The following is an 18,709-nucleotide window of genomic DNA, read 5'->3' as shown; positions in this document are numbered from 1 at the left end:
CATATCCAAACATGGTCATTTGCTTTTTCCTACCCACCAAATAGGAGTGATCACAAAACTTGTTGAAAGTCTCAACTTTAAATAGCAGTACTGTTTCTGGAGATGTAGTACAGTGGGATAAATAACCAGTCTATCAGCAAATGCCTGTTGAAGGAATACAGGAAATTCAATATGCTCTGCATGGCGTTCCATTAAATTAAAGATACACACACACACAGACAAATAGCTCTGCATTCCATGACAATCAGTATATAGCCCTAAGCAGGTAAAAAACTACATTAGGTGTAATTTAGAGGGGAAAATTCTTTGAAATACATAAATTGGCATGGTTTATGCTTTCATGTCATAGTAACCAAGCCATCACTTTACCACTGGGAATGAAAGCTGATCTCTGTATATTTTAATAAATTAGAAAACATAAAAGTGAATGTTTTTACCAAGTTACATCACTACTAAGTCTTAGCGATCAGTTATTTATAATTATCCCAATATCTGTCAAGAAAGTGGAATAACCACTTTATAACTAGAAGACCAAAGACCCAAAAAAGTACACTAATTTTTTACGATAATGCAGTCAGAGTCACAGTATAAGTCACTCTATTCCAACAGTCAACTAAAATTAAGCTTCCTTTGTAAAACTTTTTTTCTTGGCCTCCCCACTGGAGACCATGTAAGGAAGACAAGCCCAGGAAATGACTTTAAATTCAACCTACAGTTGACCCTTGAACAACACCGTCTGAGCTGTGCGAGTCCAGTTATACGCAAATTTTTTCAATAAATATCGGAAAAATTTTTTGAGATTTGAGACAATTTAAAAAAACTCACAGATGAACTGCATAGTCTAGAAATATTGAAAAAATTAAGAAAAAGTTAGGTATATCATGAATGTATAAAATATATGTAGATAACAGTCTATCCTTACATAGGCATAAAGGCATTAAATTCTATAATTTAATATAAAATTAATAATGTGTTAGTTTTCTTACTGTTTTAAAACTTTGCTTTCAAAAAGTTACATTACCATACAGTATGCCTTCCTCATAACTGGAGAAACTGCATATCAGCCGATCATCATAGGTAAGTGTTTTTTTTTAATTTAACAATGTTTCCAATACTGTATTATGAATATGATTGTCAAACTGTATGCCATAAAAATTTTAAAACAATTCGTTTATTAGTGTATAGGCTAGGCTACCATGAAGCAATCATATTGATTACACTACCTCCTTTAAAGCAATCATTGCTGTTACAGGTATAATGCATGTATTGTTATAGCTGCACATAAATGCATTTTTTTCATGTTATCTTTTCATTTTTGCTCTCTAATGTTAGTAATACATAGAATATCTTCAGTGTTTTGTATCATATAAGACAATATAGATGTAGGTGCTGACAGACAATTCATCTTGTAAACAGAGGACATAAACTTTCAGTACCAGTAAAGATAGTACAGTACTGTAAATGTATTTTCTCTTTTTTATGATTTCCTTAATAACATTTCCTTTTCCCTAGCTTATTTTAAGACTACAGTATATAATACATGTAACATACAAAATATGTGTTAATCGACTGTTTATGTTATCAGTAAGGTTTCTGGTTAACAGTAGGCTATAGTAGTTAAGTTTTTGCGAAGACAAAAGTTATACGTGGATTTTTTTACTGTGCAGTGGATTGGTGCCCCTAACCCCCACATTTTTCAAGGGTCAGCTGTAGTTCTTTACTAAGCCAATAATGTTTAGACACTACCATCCTGCAAAATTTGTCACCTTTTAGCCAAAGACATGAGGATAATCAAACAGAAAGTTTCAGTTCTGGCCCATTATTGGGAAACATGGTGCCTGATAACCATTCTACAGAAATTCCGGATTTTCAGTGACTCCATTCTCAAATCAAATCTCCTAGAGGTATCCCTCAAGCTAGTAAACTGGATGTCTTGGTTTTGACTATGAAGATACCAAAAAATCTAGGACGTGGGTGGTGAATCTAAAGGCCTGAGGTATTAAAAGCCTGAGAAATACAAACCCAGGCAAAGTACCAGCAGAATAGCGCTAGTCATTTGAGGGTAGAATACACATGCCTGAAGATAAGTGATAGACTAGACCAACATCTGTGACTCTAAGAGAAAGCCAGCTACTACAGGCATCAAAACCTCTTCTTCAAAAACTGGGCTACATTTATGTTCTTTGTATTTTCTGTTAATTTTCCTATTTTTATACCTTAATATTCACAAAACTCTTTTTAAATGTTCTCGTCTGTCTCAATTATGCCAATGAAGAACCACAAGGAGAGTATTTTGCTTATACCTTATTCAAAATGTTGAAGAGGGAAATTCTCCCTGAGGGCCAGCACAGAGCAGATATAATTCAAGGAAGAAAAGTCCAAGGTGAAGGAACTGACATTTATTAAAGTAAATGTGACTAAGGGAGGCTACACCACAGAGCCTAATCCATAGGTAAATATGGATCAAGGGCAATACTTTTGTTTGCTCCTGGGGCAGAAGTAAGCAGTGCAAAGGATAAAAATGTGACCAGGAGACAGACAGGCAGACAATGCTCCCACTGCCTCCCATGTTGTCTCAGCAGGAATTTTAGAATACCACCATTCTGACAGCTCACATGGGTGAAGAGGAGTCCAGGAGGGCAACAACAAATACAGCTCATACTACCACATAAGGCAATAATTATGCTATTTGGTGATTGATGTCCACTAGGCTTATGTTTAGGTTCCAGATCTTCCTTTTGAGCACTGTGACAATCTCCCCTTACCTGTGCCTTCCTTGGAGGATCTAAGAATTTTCTATTTATATCCTCTTACAGGACTTTCCTTGTGCAGGTCTGACTAGAGTCTACCAGAACCTACAATGTGTCAGTGACTGTGGAAAGTGTTTTATATATTTTCCCACACTTAATCATCACAATGCTGTAATACAGCAATTATATCTCCACGTGTAGAAGAGAAAAATAAAGCTCAGAGAAGTATTTAGCAATTAAGAGAAAGGATTTTAGAATATAACAGCTCTGCCACTTACTTGCGTAAGCTATCTAAATTCTCTAGGTCTGAGTATAACTTTATTTATAAAATGAGGAGGCTATCAATATTACTATGTTGACAAAATAAGATAATGAATGGAGAGCCTTTATCACAGTGACTGGCATGTAGGAAATCCTTAGTAAGTAGTTTTTTTTATTTGTTTGTTTGTTTTGTGGTATGGGGGCCTCTCACTGCCGTGGCCTCTCCCGCTGCTGAGCACAGGCTCTGGATGCGCAGGCCCAGCAGCCATGGCTCACCGGCCCAGCCGCTGCAGCATGTGGGATCTTCCCGGACCGGGGCACGAACCCGTGTCCCCTGCATCGGCAGGCGGACTCCCAACCACTGCGCCACCAGGGAAGCCCAGTAAGTAGTTATTTCTAATGTCAAAATAATTCTTGAGTTTGGAAACCACACCCAAGGAGATGTAAGGTGGGGGCAGGCAAAACAGAACTAGGGCCACAAGATGAGACATACTTTTCCACCTGCAGGTTCTCCTCCCAATGCAAATTTTATTTTAGGGGAGAATGTTCCTTTACACAAGATGGAGGATCACAATCTGGCTGACAGAAACTAAGTGGTAAACAGAATAAGGACCACTTCATATGACAATGTCTCCCTTTGTCCAAGGATATTAAGAGAAATGTTCTAGTACCACTTAAAAATAAGCCTGGATTCCTTAGTAGAAAAACAATCATACAAAAACATTTTGTCCAAAGGAATTAAAAGCCGGAGAACGAGTATCTACATTCCAGCTTAATGTAAGAATCAATTAAATCACACGTCAAAGAAATTAAGTGTGTATGTAATGAAACAAAAAACAAAGAATAATAGATTTGAAGGTTCACAAAACTATTCAAGAGTGAAAATTGCAATTCTTGGAACTTTCAAAGACAGTTGAGTAGAGTCCACCTTATAAAGAGAGTGAAAACACAAGCTACTGGACCACAATGGTTATGACCAGCAATTCTGATCAAATAGATCCATAAGCTATTAACCTACCAATCTTGCCCTATAACCAGTCAGATATTGTACCCCTTATCTGATTTGAAGTGCTTTTGTTACACAGTCCCCTACACACAGTAGCAAAAAGCCAATCAGCTTAATTAGCCATAAGTATCATTCATCATTTTGGAAACACAGCTGATCTCAGTCTTAGCAAAGCTGCTTTACATATTACTGATAATGAGATGATGCAAACCAGGCAGGAGTGATGAGATTGCTACTTTACTAGATTGTTTCTCAATAGTTTCAGTCAACTTAATTGAGAAATAGCTCATCAGTCCTGTGAACCCTCCTGTCGTTTAATAATTAATGCAATTTAAAATAAGAAAGAAGCAATTCCAGTAACTATTTCATAAACTGGTGTTTGGCACCATAAAGATGACAAAAAGAGCCAAAGTGACAATGATTAAGTTAAATGTATCTCTGGACAACCAAACAGCGTGGTAAGACACACTCTTCATGACACCCTCAGAGGTTGAGGGCCAAATCTATGAGGCTGTAAATCCAAGCACTGAGCCTACAACTACTACATAAATAATAAAACCATAATGACAAAAATAATCACTCTCAATTGCTGATTTCTCTCTTGCTATTTCAAAGAGACGGGCCAGGGTCAATTCATGATCAATGATATCAAAAGCACCAGGTAAATGGGACTGTATTACTAAGAAGTGTGGTCACATACAATCATTAGAAGGAAATCATCAACTGAAAAATCAAATAATACTAATGCTTGAGATCAATACAGCAGGTAATAATAATATGCTACTCTGTATTTATTTATTATACCATCAGCCCCTCTAAATTCTTAAAAAACCTTCTAAAAGACAAAGAATATTACTAATTAACTAGCAGTTGATCACCCAACTGTAGCAACAGGTAGGGATCAAGCTCTACTAGATACTAGCTCTCAAGTAATAGGCTAATCAGGTCAATAGCATTTTGCTAAAAATCTCAGGTGAGCTGAATCCCATATCAAGTATGATATTTGGCATCCAAGCTGCATTAGTGACAGGTATTTTAAGTAATGAACAGTGGGAGCCACATTCTAGAAAAGAAACATGGTCCCCTCACTAAAAGGAACAGCATCAAGTGGGGAGCAAAAGAAGAGTCTTTCCCCACAGTTTACAGATAGGTCCACTAATCTACAGAGAAATGTGATTTTTTTTCCAGGAAACCTAGACAACCTCTATCAGTGGTGAACGCATAAAGAGAACCAGGGATTCTCAAAGACCAGCAACTTCAACATCACTTACGAACGAATGTGTTAGAAATGGAAATTCTCGGGCCTCACTCCAGACCTACTGAATCAGGAACTCTGAGGATGGGATTTAGCAATCTGTATTTTAAGAAGCTCTCCAGGTTCTCTTGATGCCTTGCTGAAGTTTGAAAAGCACTACAGTAACAACAATGACACACAAAATTTCTTAACAATTCAGGACGGAGCACTTTTGGCTTCCCTACTTTCTAATTTACCTATGTGCTGAGAAGAGACTGTTGTGAGATATGCCTCTATTTATCAGATGGTAAGTACTGAATTTCAAATATCTTCAATAGTATCTATGACCACGACTTTACAAGTTAAAATGTTTGGAAACTAAATTTTTCTACTTAGTATGACAATTGAGGACATTAGCAATATTTGTGATTTACTCAACATTTAGTTTTTTATATTAGGGTTCTAGGAAATTTATTTAGAAAATAAATAAGAGTTCTGCTCCTAAAATTGACTTAGTTAAAATATACCTTCCATAATAACAGTACAATAAACCATTCATATTGTTCACACATATAAAAAGAAATCTAATATACACTAATAAACCTATATAAAAGGATTTCTGATTTATATACTTTAGGTATGGTGTATTACCTTTTGAAGAATTAAGATGAAAGATATGCAATTTTATTTATCACATTAAGCTATAAAGGTCTAACAGGCAATAAAAGCTGAGTATGAAAGATGTGTAAAAAGTAAGGATACATTTTTTTTCCTTTTCAATATTAAACTGAAGTCCCAGTTTTGTCGGTAAAGCAAGTAGATAGATTGATTCCAAGAGCTCAGGGTCATCAAAAGAAAATAACATTCCATATTCACTTTACTCTTTCTCCTCTCCTTGCAAGGAGAGTAGCACCATGGAATAAGACATAAGATCTAAACCAGTTCTCTGAATCTAACAACCTTAATAAGTTTATGATGAGTGAAGTGGGGTTTTTTCCCTCAGTTTTTAACAAATTTTTAGATGCATTTAAGACACTACTGAGCAAACAGTCCACGAAATGTAAACAAACGATTAGATGTATTTGGTAAGCAACATTATTTTTTATCATTCACATTCAATTAAAAGAAAGTCCATACTTCATTGCTTAGAATCAGAATTACACTCCAAATCAGAAACACTATGATAGTTTTATTTTTAGTGATTCATATATAACTGAAGTCTCAAGACTACTTTTAGATACAGGAGTCACTTAAATCCTCCAAAACAAATCAAACATGAAGTCAAGGGCACTGAGTACAAAAATCCTTCTATGTCAGGTTTTCTTCCAGTCCCATCATGCTTCCTATCAGTCCACTTCCTTCCCTATATATCCTTGACTTCTAACAGATACTCTCTGTTTTGCAGAACCCACTGTTAAAATTAACTGGAGTTTCCAGTTTTATTCAGAGGTAAATGACTTTACTCCTATAACTTGCCCTTCATACCTTTTGGGATTCTCAATTACAGGAGAATATTTTTACCTCAATTATTTAATTTTCTTTAGTTGCATAATATTCATAAATCTTTCAGTGGAACAGGATTATTTTTACAAGGAGGTACAATGTAGAGTGTGAAATAATCAAAGAATGCACACACATGCCTCCCCAGCAAATAAAAAAGACATAACTTACTGAACACTAACTAAATAATGAGTGCTTAGTACTGCAGGGTAGAGAAGAAACTGAAGTTAGAGTTCCAGTCCTCAGGAGATTACACTTTGTCGGGAAAAAAGCCAAATTATTACAAAAGAAACAATGATGTCCATTTATGAAAGCTGTCCTCCCAGGAAATTACAAGTCCTCAATTACTTTTGAGTCCCCCATCTCCCTATATTAGATCAGTTACCAAGTCCTGCAGCTTCCATTTTTCATGCATTTATCCCTTTCTATTCCTACTACCAACTACCCAGGTCCAGAAGCTCATTATCACTTACTTGGACTTCTGTAAAATCTTTCTCATTTCCTGACAACAGACTTTGCTTCACACAGCTCTCAGAATGAGCTTTCTAAAATGCACCAGTAAGACTTGTATCCAGAATAAATGAAGAATGCTTATAGCTCAATAAAAAGAAAAAAAATTCCCCCAAATTAAGCATGTGATTTGGAAAAGACACTTTACCAAGGATGATATATGGATGGCAATTAAGCACATTAAAAGATGCTCAATATCATTAGTAAGGAATTGCAAATGAGAACCATTATGATATACCACTACACTCCTGTTAGAATGGTAGGAGGAAAATGTAAAAATTGACAATACCAAGTGCAACAAGGATACAGAGCAACTGGAACTCTTATACACTGCTGATGAGAATACAAAATAATACTACCCTTTGGGAAACAGTTTGGCGATGTCTTAGGGAATTAAACATTCACTCCATACATCAGCAGTCCCCAACCTTTTTGGCACCAGGGACTGGTTTCATGGAAGACAATTTGTCCACAGACAGGGTGGAGAGGAGGGGAGTTCAGGCAGTAATGCGAGCGATGGGGAGAGGCAGATGAAGCTTTGCTTGCTCGCCCGCCGCTCACCTCCTGCTGTGCGGCCCAGTTCCTAAGGAACTGCCATACATGACCCATCAAACCCACTCCTACGTATTAATCCAAAAGAAGTGAAAACATGTTTCCACAAAAAACGTGTATGTTAATGTCTATAGTAGCTTTATATATACATAATCGCCAAAAAATTGAAAACCCAAATGTGCTTCAACTGGTGAATGGATAAACTAACTGTGGTAGGTCCATACGATGGAATATTACTTAGCAATAAAAAGGAATGAACTACCCATACACAAAACAACATGGGTGAATCTCAAATGCATTATACCAAGTAAAAGAAACCACATTCAAAAAACTACGTAGTGTGATTGCATTTACATAAAATTCTGGAAAAGGTAAAATTATTGGGGCAGGAGACAGATTGGGTGACTGCAAGGGACTGGTGTGGGGGTGGGGCGGTGCTGACTCTAAAGAGGCAGAAGGAATTTTCCTGGGGTGGCGGCAGTGTTCTGCATCTGGATTGCAGTGGTGGTTACAAAACTATGAGCATGTGTCAAAACTCACAGAACCACAGACTAAAATATGTGTATTTTACTGTAAATAAATTATGCCACAATAAAGTTGATTTAGAAAGGAAAAAAAGGAGGATCAGTGTTTCTATCAGAACAAAGTTCTAAGACAGAAAGAAACCCCTTCTGAAGAAACAAAAGCCCATAAGTTACTTCTCTATAACTGATGTCTTTCTAAACCAAAAAATGATGAGTGATTCAGAGGGAAATCTGAACAAGAAAACAGATAGACTCAACCTCTGATTCTTCAGAGAATACAGACAGTCCAGAGACAACTTGTACACTATGATTTGGGCAAGCGTAAAAAAGAAAATGGGGATTTTTGTGTACTGTAAAAATCATGAGAGACAAACAAAAGTCTTTTAATTTTAATTCTTACACTTATCTTGGAAATTACCAGTAAGACGGCATATTCTACATACATACAAATCCTCTCTATTTGTACATTCATTACTTTAAAGGTTATTTCTCTAATGTTTGGTTGTCCTTTGCTCATTATTTGTATCACTGCATTCTAATCTGGCTGCCTGGAGTTAAATTACTACCCTGCGAAGTTGTATCCCAAGTTCATTATAATTTCTGCTTAAGACAGCAAAAGAAATCGACTTGGATATTTTGGGTACCTCTCCTTTTTTTTTTCAGTGAAATATTATTATTTAACATTTACTAAAAGGTACTGTCAAGAAACATAATGTATTTAAACCGGAACTCACAAAAAACTTAACATTGATTTACATCAACTTTTCAGGGCCCAACATTTTTCATTTGTACATGTTTTCCAATTTCTACATATAGTCACAAAATATATGCACAAAATAATTTATAAGTAATTATTTTAATTTGGAAGAGACCAAACAATGAAATACTCAAGTAATTAAATCACTCAAACTTTAAAATTAAACATTCTATCAGTAGTCAAGAGCCAAAATTATCCTTTAAATACCATACAGGCTTCTCAACTCAAATCCTCTTCAGATGTACACTTTCCTGTAAAACTGCAATAAGCAAAGCACACAAGCACACTGCTCCAAATAACATAACTTTGGTGCCTAGAATCAGCTTAGGGTAGAGAAGCATTAAGGACAGAATTAGTCAGTATTTGGTCTAGTGGTCTAAGTATGGCTTGATTGCAAGCTAAGCTAAAAATTTCAAAGGGACTGCCAAATCTCTGGCCTAATAAGTCAATGCCCCTTGAAATTTATGCTATCTTATTGCTGTAGATTCACTAATGCTAAAATGATTCCGATAAACTGACAGATTTTATTTGTAATTTCACTTAAAATAGCAGAGCAATGTTTCACAATCACTACAATATTGCTGATGATGTTAATATATATGAATCTGTTGGTTGTGGGTAATTCTTTTCCTCTTCATAGTGGTAGGTTGTGTTAATACAATAAGTTTTCTTCTATTGTTCACTAATGAGACAGTAATTGCCAACAGAATCCTACTGGGAATACAGACTTGCATAAATAATAGGCCTAAGGACAGGTTTTACATATCTATAATGATTCTCAGGTACATTTTGTTCTGCATGAACACACCAACACCGAAATGTGTCCTTTCCTATGGAGGATAAACTCCATATCTTCAGAAATGTGCAAACAAGAGGAACAAATTTAACTAGGCAGATTTCAGGTTCTTCTTTCTAGCAACTAAATGGAAGAGCAATTAACAGAAGGCTCCTTTTTATCAAAAACTTATTACCCTTTCACTAGAAGCCCTAAAAAGTTGCTATTTTAAAGTTTTCAATGCTTCAGTTAGAAACATAACTGGCAGCCTCAGTATGAGTTCCAATGAATGTACTGTAATGTAAAACTGTACATGTCACTTCAAATATTGGTTGTATAACAAGGAAGTTTAAAGAAGACATTTTAATGCATTGTTGGCTGACACCACTATCTTCTGAGTTTATTTAGGGTATAAAGATTTCTAGAAATTCATTTAAAATAATATTTTCTGGTGATGAACTACATTTGGCAATTATTGTCCACTGAGCCCTCAGGTACTCTACTGCTTCTAAACATGGTAGGTATCATTTACCATTCAGCAGGGAAATTAACAAAAGTTCCCATTTCCCATTCTTAGATTATAATCTTTACTAAACCCCAAATGAAATGTAAATGTAGTACCTTTCATGATGTCCCAAATCTGACAGAAATTCATCTGCATGTCTTTGGAGTTCATTTCCTTCTAAATTCTTTAATTTCTTCAACTCACTTTGTAGAAAAAACCAGAGCTCTTTAGCTCCATTTTCAATCCTCCTCCTTAGGATTTCATGATCCTTCCCAAGACCTGCAGTCAAAGAATAGAGAGCATCAGCATTTCCAACATTTTGATGAAAGGAAATTTTCAATTATTTGTGCTAATGTCAACATACTGAAGAGGAAAAACAATGTATCGTTACCTACCATTTCTAGTTTGTTTCTTATAATTTTCAATCTGTTCTTTGGCCTTCACAAGCTGCTCTTCTAAAGCACGAACCCTTCCTGAAGCTGGCCCCTGATCAATGGGGCCTTCTGGTATTCTGTAGTTCAAGGAAGAAAATGTAAACATTTAGCTTATAAATTATGCAACAAAATACATGTTTACTTTGCTAAAACATTATTTATTGGTAACTCTAGAAGTCACTGGACCATATCATATATTAGAAGTACCAAATGAAATTTTTCTCTCCAAAGCTATAGGGTAAGATGTAAACACTGGAATGAAACTGAACAAACACACAAAAAAATAATCCAGCTCATAGATGTATGATCTACTAGGAATTAAGGAACCTTTAGAACTGTCTCCTAAAAACTTTCATCATACAACTTAGAATAACACCATCAGTGGCAAAGCGATCAACTCTTCATTAGTGCTGAGAATAACAAAGTTGAAGGAAAGGGTGACAAAAAGGCTTAAAAGGAGTAAGAAAGCAAATAACTGAACCTGTGTCTATGTTCAAATAGCAAATACAAATTATTTCTAAATTAACTGTAATATCATATATAAATCTGTGTTCCGATTCATGAACTCATGACCTCAGATTACTAAGCATGGGTTTTATAAAGAAGGGAGAGACAAGAATAGAAGATGAAGTATACCAGAAAAAACACCTGAAGATTAATGTTCTGTTTATAGTGGAAATGGAAAGTATCAGTCAACAAGACAAAATGTTGGAATATAGCAGAGGAACACCAGGATCCCTTGCTTATATTATCAACCTGTACAGCTTCTTTCCAAACTGTACTTGTTTCCAACATATTTTGTTTTTATGTGACTTTTGGCAGTATTCTGTACTCCATTATGGCCATAAAAGATATCCACATCCAAATCCTGTAACCTGTAATGCTACCTTAGGTGACAAAAGAATCCTTATATGTGTGATTAAGTTAAGGACGCTGAGATAGGGAGACAGCCCTGGATTACCCAGGTGGGCCATAATTGTAACCACAGGTGTTCTTATAAGAGGGGAGTAGAAGGAAACTTTATTATAAAAGAGGAGGAGGTGATGTGGTTAATTAGTTTTGAAGGTGGAGGAAGGGGTCATGACCAAAAAATGCAAGGAAGGCATCTTTAGAAGCTGGAAAAGGCAAAGAAACAGATTCTCCCCTAGAGCTTCTCTAGTGAATGTGGCCCCACTGACAGCTTGGTTTTGGCCCAGTGAAACTCATTTCAGACGTCTGCCCTCCCAAACTGTAAAAGAATAAATTTCCATTTATTGTTTTAAGCCACAGAGTTTATTGTATGTGTTACAGCAGCAAGAGGAAACTAATACATATACACATATTTACATACATGCATACATATACATATATACTTTCTTCTTTTTTTTTTGCGGTACGCGGGCCTCTCACTGTTGTGGCCTCTCCCGTTGTGGAGAACTGGCTCCAGATGCGCAGGCTCAGTGGCCATAGCCCACGGGCCCAGCCGCTCCATGGCATGTGGGATCTTCCCGAACCGGGGCACGAACCCGTGTCCCCTGCATTGGCAGGTGGACTCTCAACCACTGCGCCACCAGGGAAGCCCTACATATATACTTTTGAAAAAATATTAAGAAGATTAAATAATGGCTGATTTTTCTTCCAAAATCTATTTAAATGAGAAACTGCCTCTAAAAGTATGAAGCACAGTGTCTGTCAATAAAGCTTAACAGGAATATTGTATCTGGGGTCAGTCATTCTACAGATGAGCTGTAATATCAAAATGCCTGGGATATCTATTCTTACCATCACAATCACTTTTCGGAAACAATTTCTAAATTATACTTGGCAGAACTTAAACTTAGCTATCAACCTGAGGAGAAAACTAATACAAAGAGGGCAGACAGCAGAAGCAAGAAGAACTACAATCCTGCAGACTGTGGAATGAAAACCACATTCCCAGAAAGACAGACAAAATAAAAAAGGCAGAGGGATATGCACCCAATGAAGGAACAAGATAAAACCCCAGAAAAACAATTAAATGAAGTGGAGATAGGCAACCTTCCAGAAAAAGAATTCAGAATAGTGATAGGGAAGATGATCCAGGACCTCGGAAAAAGAATGGAGGCAAAGATCGAGAAGATGCAAGAAATGTTTAACAAAGACCTAGAAGAATTAAAGAACAAACACCTAGAAGAATTAAATAACCAACACACAAAGATGAACAATACAATAACGGAAATGAAAAATACACTAGAGGGAATCAATAGCAGAATAAATGAAGCAGAAGAACGGATGAGTGACCTGGAAGACAGAATGGTACAATTCACTGCCATGGAACAGAATAAAGAAAAACGAATGAAAAGAAATGAAGACAGCCTAAGAGAGCTCCGGGACAACATTAAACAAACAAACATTCATATTATAGGGGTCGCAAAAGGAGAAGAGGAAAAGGACCCGAGAAAATATTTGAAGAGGGAGTGGCACAATATATTAAAAGTGATGAAAGGGAAGAACCTACAACCAAGATTAATCTACCTGGCAAGGATCTCATTCAGATTCAACAGAGAAATCAAAAGATTTATAAACAAGCAAAAGCTAAGAGAATTCAGCACCACCAAACCAGCTCGGCAGCAAATGCTAAAGGAACTTCTCTAAGTGGGAAACACAAGAGAAGAAAAGGACCTACAAAAAGAAATCCAAAACAATTAAGAAAATGGTAATAGGAACATATATATCGATAACTACCTTAAATGTGAATAGATTCAATGCTCCAACCAAAAGACACAGGTTTGCTGAATGGATACAAAAACGAGACCCACATATATGCTGTCTACAAGAGACCCACTTTAGACCTAGGGACACATACAGACTGAAAGTGAGGGGGTGGAAAAATGTATTCCATACAAATGGAAATCAAAAGAAAGCTAGAGTGGCAATACTCATATCAGATAAAATAGACTTTAAAATAATGAATGTTACAAGAAACAAGGAAAGACACTACATAATGATCAAGGGACCATCCAAGAAGAAGATATAACAATGATAAATATATATGCACCCAACATAGGAGCACCTCAATACATAAGGCAAACGCTAACAGCTATAAAAGAGGAAATAGACAGTAACACTGTAATAGTGGGGGACTTTAACGCCTCACTTACACCATTGCAAGATCAACCAGACAGAAAATTAATAGGGAAACACAAGCTTTAAATGACACAACAGACCAAATACATTTCATTGATATTTAAAGGACATTCTATCGGAAAACAGCAGATTACACTTTCTTCTCAAATGCACATGGAACATTCTTCAGGATAGATCACATCTTGGGTCACAATTCAAGCCTCAGTACAGTTAAGAAAACTGAAATCATATCAAGCATCTTTTCTGAGCACAACGCTATGAGATTAGAAATCAATTACAGGGGAAAAAAACGTAAAAAACACAAACACATGGAGGCTAAAGAATACGTTACTAAATAACCAAGAGATCATGAAAGGAATCAAAGAGAAAATCAAAAATTCCTAGAGACAAATGACAACAAAAACACGACAATCCAAAACCTGTGGGATGCAGCAAAAGCAGTTCTAAGAGGGAAGTTTAGAGCAATACAATCCTACCTCAAGAAACAAGAAAAATCTCTAATAAACAATCTAATCTTACACCTAAAGGAACTAGAGAAAGAAGAACAAACAAAACTGAAGTTAGCAGAAGGAAAAAAATCATAAAGATCAGAGGAGAAATAAATGAAATATAAATGAAGAAAATAACAGCAAAGATCAATAAAACTTAAAAGCTGGTTCTTTAAGAAGATGAACAGAATTGATAAACCTTTAGCCAGACTCATCAAGAAAAAGAGGGAGGGGACTGAAATCAATAAAATTAGAAATGAAAATGGAGATGTTACAACAGACACCGCAGAAAAACAAAAGATCATAAGAGACTACTACAAGCAACTCTATGCCAAAGACACCTTGAAAACGGTAGTCATGAAAATGGAAAACCTTAAGAAATGGACAAATTCTTAGAAAGGTATAACCTTCCAAAACTGAACCAGGAAGAAATAGAAAATAAGAAAAGACCAATCACAAGTAATGAAATTGAAACTGCGATTAAAAATCTTCCAACAAACAAAAGTCCAGGACCAGACTGCTTTACAGGTGAATACTATCAAACATTTAGAGAACAGCTAACACCCATCCTTCTCAAACTCTTCCAAAATACTGCAGAGGAAGGAACACTCCCAAACTCATTCTATGAGGCCACCATCACCCTGATACCAAAACCAGACAGGGATACTATAAAAAAGAAAATTACAGAACAATATCACTGATGAATATAGATGCAAAAATCCTCAACAAAATACTAGCAAACAGAATCCAACAACACATTAAAAGGGTCATAAACCATGATCAAATGAGATTTATCCCAGGGATGCAAGGATTCCTAAATATACGCAAATCAATCAATGTGATACACCACGTTAACAAATTGAAGAATGAAAACAATATGTTCATCTCAATAGATGCAGAAAAAGCTTTTGATAAAATTCTACACACATTTATGATAAAAACCCTCCAGAAAGTGGGCACAGAGGGAACCTACCTCAACATCATAAAGGCCATATACGACAAACCCACAGCAAACACTATTCTCAAATGGTGAAAAACTGAAAGCATTTCCTCTAAGATCAAGAACAAGACAAGGATGTCCACTCTCGCTACTATTATCCAACATAGTTTTGGAAGTCTTAACCACAGCAGTCAGAGAAGAAAAAGAAATAAATGGAATACAAATTGGAAAAGAAGTAAAACTGTCACTGTTTGCAGATGACATGATACTTATACACAGATAATCCTAAAGATGCCACAAGAAAATGACTAGAGCTCATCAACGAATTGGTAAAGTTACAGGATACAAAATTAATGCATAGAAAGCTCTTGCATTCCTATACACTAAGAACAAAAGATCAGAAAGAGAAATTAAGGAAACAATCCCATTCACCACTGCAACAAAAAGAATAAAATAACTAGGAGTAAACCTACCTAAGGAGGTAAAAGACCTGTACTCAGAAAACTATAAGACACTGATGAAAGAAAGCAAAGATGACACAAACAGATGGAGAGATATACCATATTCTTGGATTGGAAGAATCAATATTGTGAAAATGACTATACTACCCAAAGCAATCTACAGATTCAATGCCATCTGTATCAAATCACCAATGGCATTTTTTTACAGAACTAGAACAAAAAAATCTTAATATTTGTATGGAGACACAAAAGACCCCGAATACCCAAAGCAATCTTGAGGGAAAAAAACGGAGCTGGAGGAATCAGACTCCCTGACTTCAGACTATACTACAAAGTTACAGTAATCAAGACAGTATGGTACTGGCACAAAAACAGAAACACAGATCAATGGAACAGGATAGGAAGCCCAGAGATAAACCCACGCACCTATGGTCAACTAATCTATGACAAAGGAGGCAAGGATATACAATGGAGAAAAGACAGTCTCTTCAATAAGTGGTGCTGGGAAAACTGGACAGCTACCTGTAAAAGAATCAAATTAGAACACTCCCTAACACCATACACAAAAATAAACTCAAAATGGATTAAAGACCTAAATGTTAAGACCAGACACTATAAAACTCTTAGAGCAAAACATAGGAAGAACACTCTTTGACAGAAATCACAGCAAGATCTTTTTTGACCCACCTCCTAGAGTATGGAAATAAAAACAAAAATAAACAAATGGGACCTAATGAAATTTAAAAGCTTTTGCACAGCAAAGGAAACTATAAACAAGACAAAAAGACAACCCTCAGAATGGGAGATAACATATGCAAATGAATCAACGGACAAAGGATTAATCTCCAAAATATACAAGCAGCTCATACAGCTCAATATCAAAAAAAGAAACAACCCAATCAAAATATGGGCAGGAGACCTAAACAGACATTTCTCCAAAGAAGACACACAGATGGCCAAGAGGCAGATGAAAAGCTGCTCAACATCACCAATTATTAGAGAAATGCAAATCAAAACTACAATGAGGTATCACCTCACATTGGTTAAAATGAGCATCATCAGAAAATCTACAAACAACAAATGCTGGAGAGGGTGTGGAGAAAAGGGAAACTTCTCACACTGTTCGTTAGCATGTAAGTTGACACAGCCACTACGGAGAACAGTATGGACTTTCCACAAAAAATTAAAAATAGAATTACCGTATGACCCAGCAGTCCCACTACTGGGCATATACCCAGAGTAAACCATAAATTCAAAAAGACACACGCACCCCAATGTTCAATGCAGCACTATTTACAATAGCCAGGTCACGGAAGCAACCTAAATGCCCATCGACAGACGAATGGATCAAGATGTGGTACATATATACTATGGAATATTACTCAGCTATAAAAAGGAATGAAATTCGGCCATTTGTAGAGACATGGATGGACCTAGAGACCGTCATACAGAGTAAGCCAGAAAGAGAAAAACAAATATCATATATTAACGCATATATGTGGAATCTAGAGAAATGGTACAGGTGAACCAGTTTGCAAGGCAGAAATAGAGACACAGATGTAGAGAACAAACATATGGACCCCAAGGGGGGAAAGGGGGGGTGGGAGTGGGGGGATGTGGTGGTGGTGGTGGTGGGATGAACTGGGAGATTGGGATTGACAAATATACACTAATATGTATAAAATAGACAACTAATAAGAACCTGCTGTATAAAAAAATAAAATAAAATTTTAAAAAAAGACATGAAATTTTTAATACCTTTTCTAGCATTTTTATATAACAGATGAAGCCAAATTAACTGTTAATTACTTGACCACTTCAGAATGCATGTTTAGTAAAGAAGCTCCTGTTACAGTTATATCAGAGTAAATAAGGTATTCTATAATTTCACATGAACTTGTATGCACTAACACTGAACGTTAGCAGGAAAGATAGCCATCCTCTAAGCGTGAGTTTTCCAGGCTACAGAATTTGAATTTAAAAAGCCTTCATTTGTATACAAACAACAGAATAATGATAAAATGAAGAGAGTTGGTAGGTGCACAATTACCCAGTTTATGAGCACAAATATGTATACATTCATAAATGAGGCATTTCCTGGTATATAGTTTTTAGAACTTGGCTTTTACTTTCTGAATTAGATGGCTGGGTTTTAGGAAATAATTTCAAACAAAATAAAAGTACCACCCCTTGTAATTTATTCAATATTTTAGCATCAATATACCATAGGATAAGCATTTCCTTTTCAAAATATACTTTAGTGATACAAAATTTCACAATAGAAAGATATGTCTAGGTCCTCCTTTTTATCTCATTTCTTCATACGTTGATGGAATAACATTGGGGAAAATAGGCATGAAGAAATAGCATAAGGTCTTTTCAGCAGAGTTCCATTAAGTACTAATGCCAATCTAATTCTAATAAAATAGAAATGAATTAGTGATTTCTAATAATTCATTAGATTATTAGTGATGCAATAATCTAATCCAACTGTGGATAAACTATAGGTAAAGGAAAGTAATAGAGAAGTCAATGTAAAAAATGTACAGAATAAGGACTATTGGAAAGGACTATTCTTTCCAAACCCCATAAAGAAAAAAGTCAATCTGCAAGAACAGTCTCTTTATCTGAATATTTAGGTAATTGAATGTTTTATTATATTCACTGTGCAAAAAGATATATAGAATGTCTTCTGGCCAAGACGAAATAACAGAGATCAGATTTACCATTAAGCCTGAAACAACTGAAAACCCAGATAAATCATACGAAACAATGGTTTAATAAAACTGGAACCAGGAGAAAGATGGATGGCAAAATATGTGGTTGCTGAGTTCAGTCCCTCTTAGGGAAAGGGAAACTAGCAACTGTCCATAGACAAGATTCCTTTCTGAAGATCCCAGAACAAAG

The 18,709-nt window shown here is 35.9% G+C and overlaps 1 protein-coding gene across 5 annotated transcripts in view; it reads right to left on the bottom strand.

Annotated features, from left to right (window-relative positions):
- FUT8 (fucosyltransferase 8) overlaps positions 1–18,709 on the bottom strand; it is a 317,460-nt gene that overhangs the window by 97,397 nt on the left and 201,354 nt on the right. For all 5 annotated transcript variants that reach the window (XM_029238548.1, XM_029238546.1, XM_029238549.1 and 2 more), the window contains 2 exons: positions 10,770–10,885; positions 10,491–10,653 (listed from right to left, as the gene is read on the bottom strand). In XM_029238548.1, the coding sequence (XP_029094381.1) occupies positions 10,491–10,653; positions 10,770–10,885 (279 nt within the window). The remainder of the gene's footprint in view (positions 1–10,490; positions 10,654–10,769; positions 10,886–18,709) is intronic.

The sequence above is a fragment of the Monodon monoceros genome, unplaced genomic scaffold (assembly GCF_005190385.1).
Source record: "Monodon monoceros isolate NGI ecotype Baffin Bay Population unplaced genomic scaffold, NGI_Narwhal_1 Super_Scaffold_21, whole genome shotgun sequence".
NCBI lineage: Eukaryota > Metazoa > Chordata > Mammalia > Artiodactyla > Monodontidae > Monodon > Monodon monoceros.
Note: the sequence above shows the minus strand (reverse complement) of the source record. Positions and strands in the feature narration are given on the sequence as shown.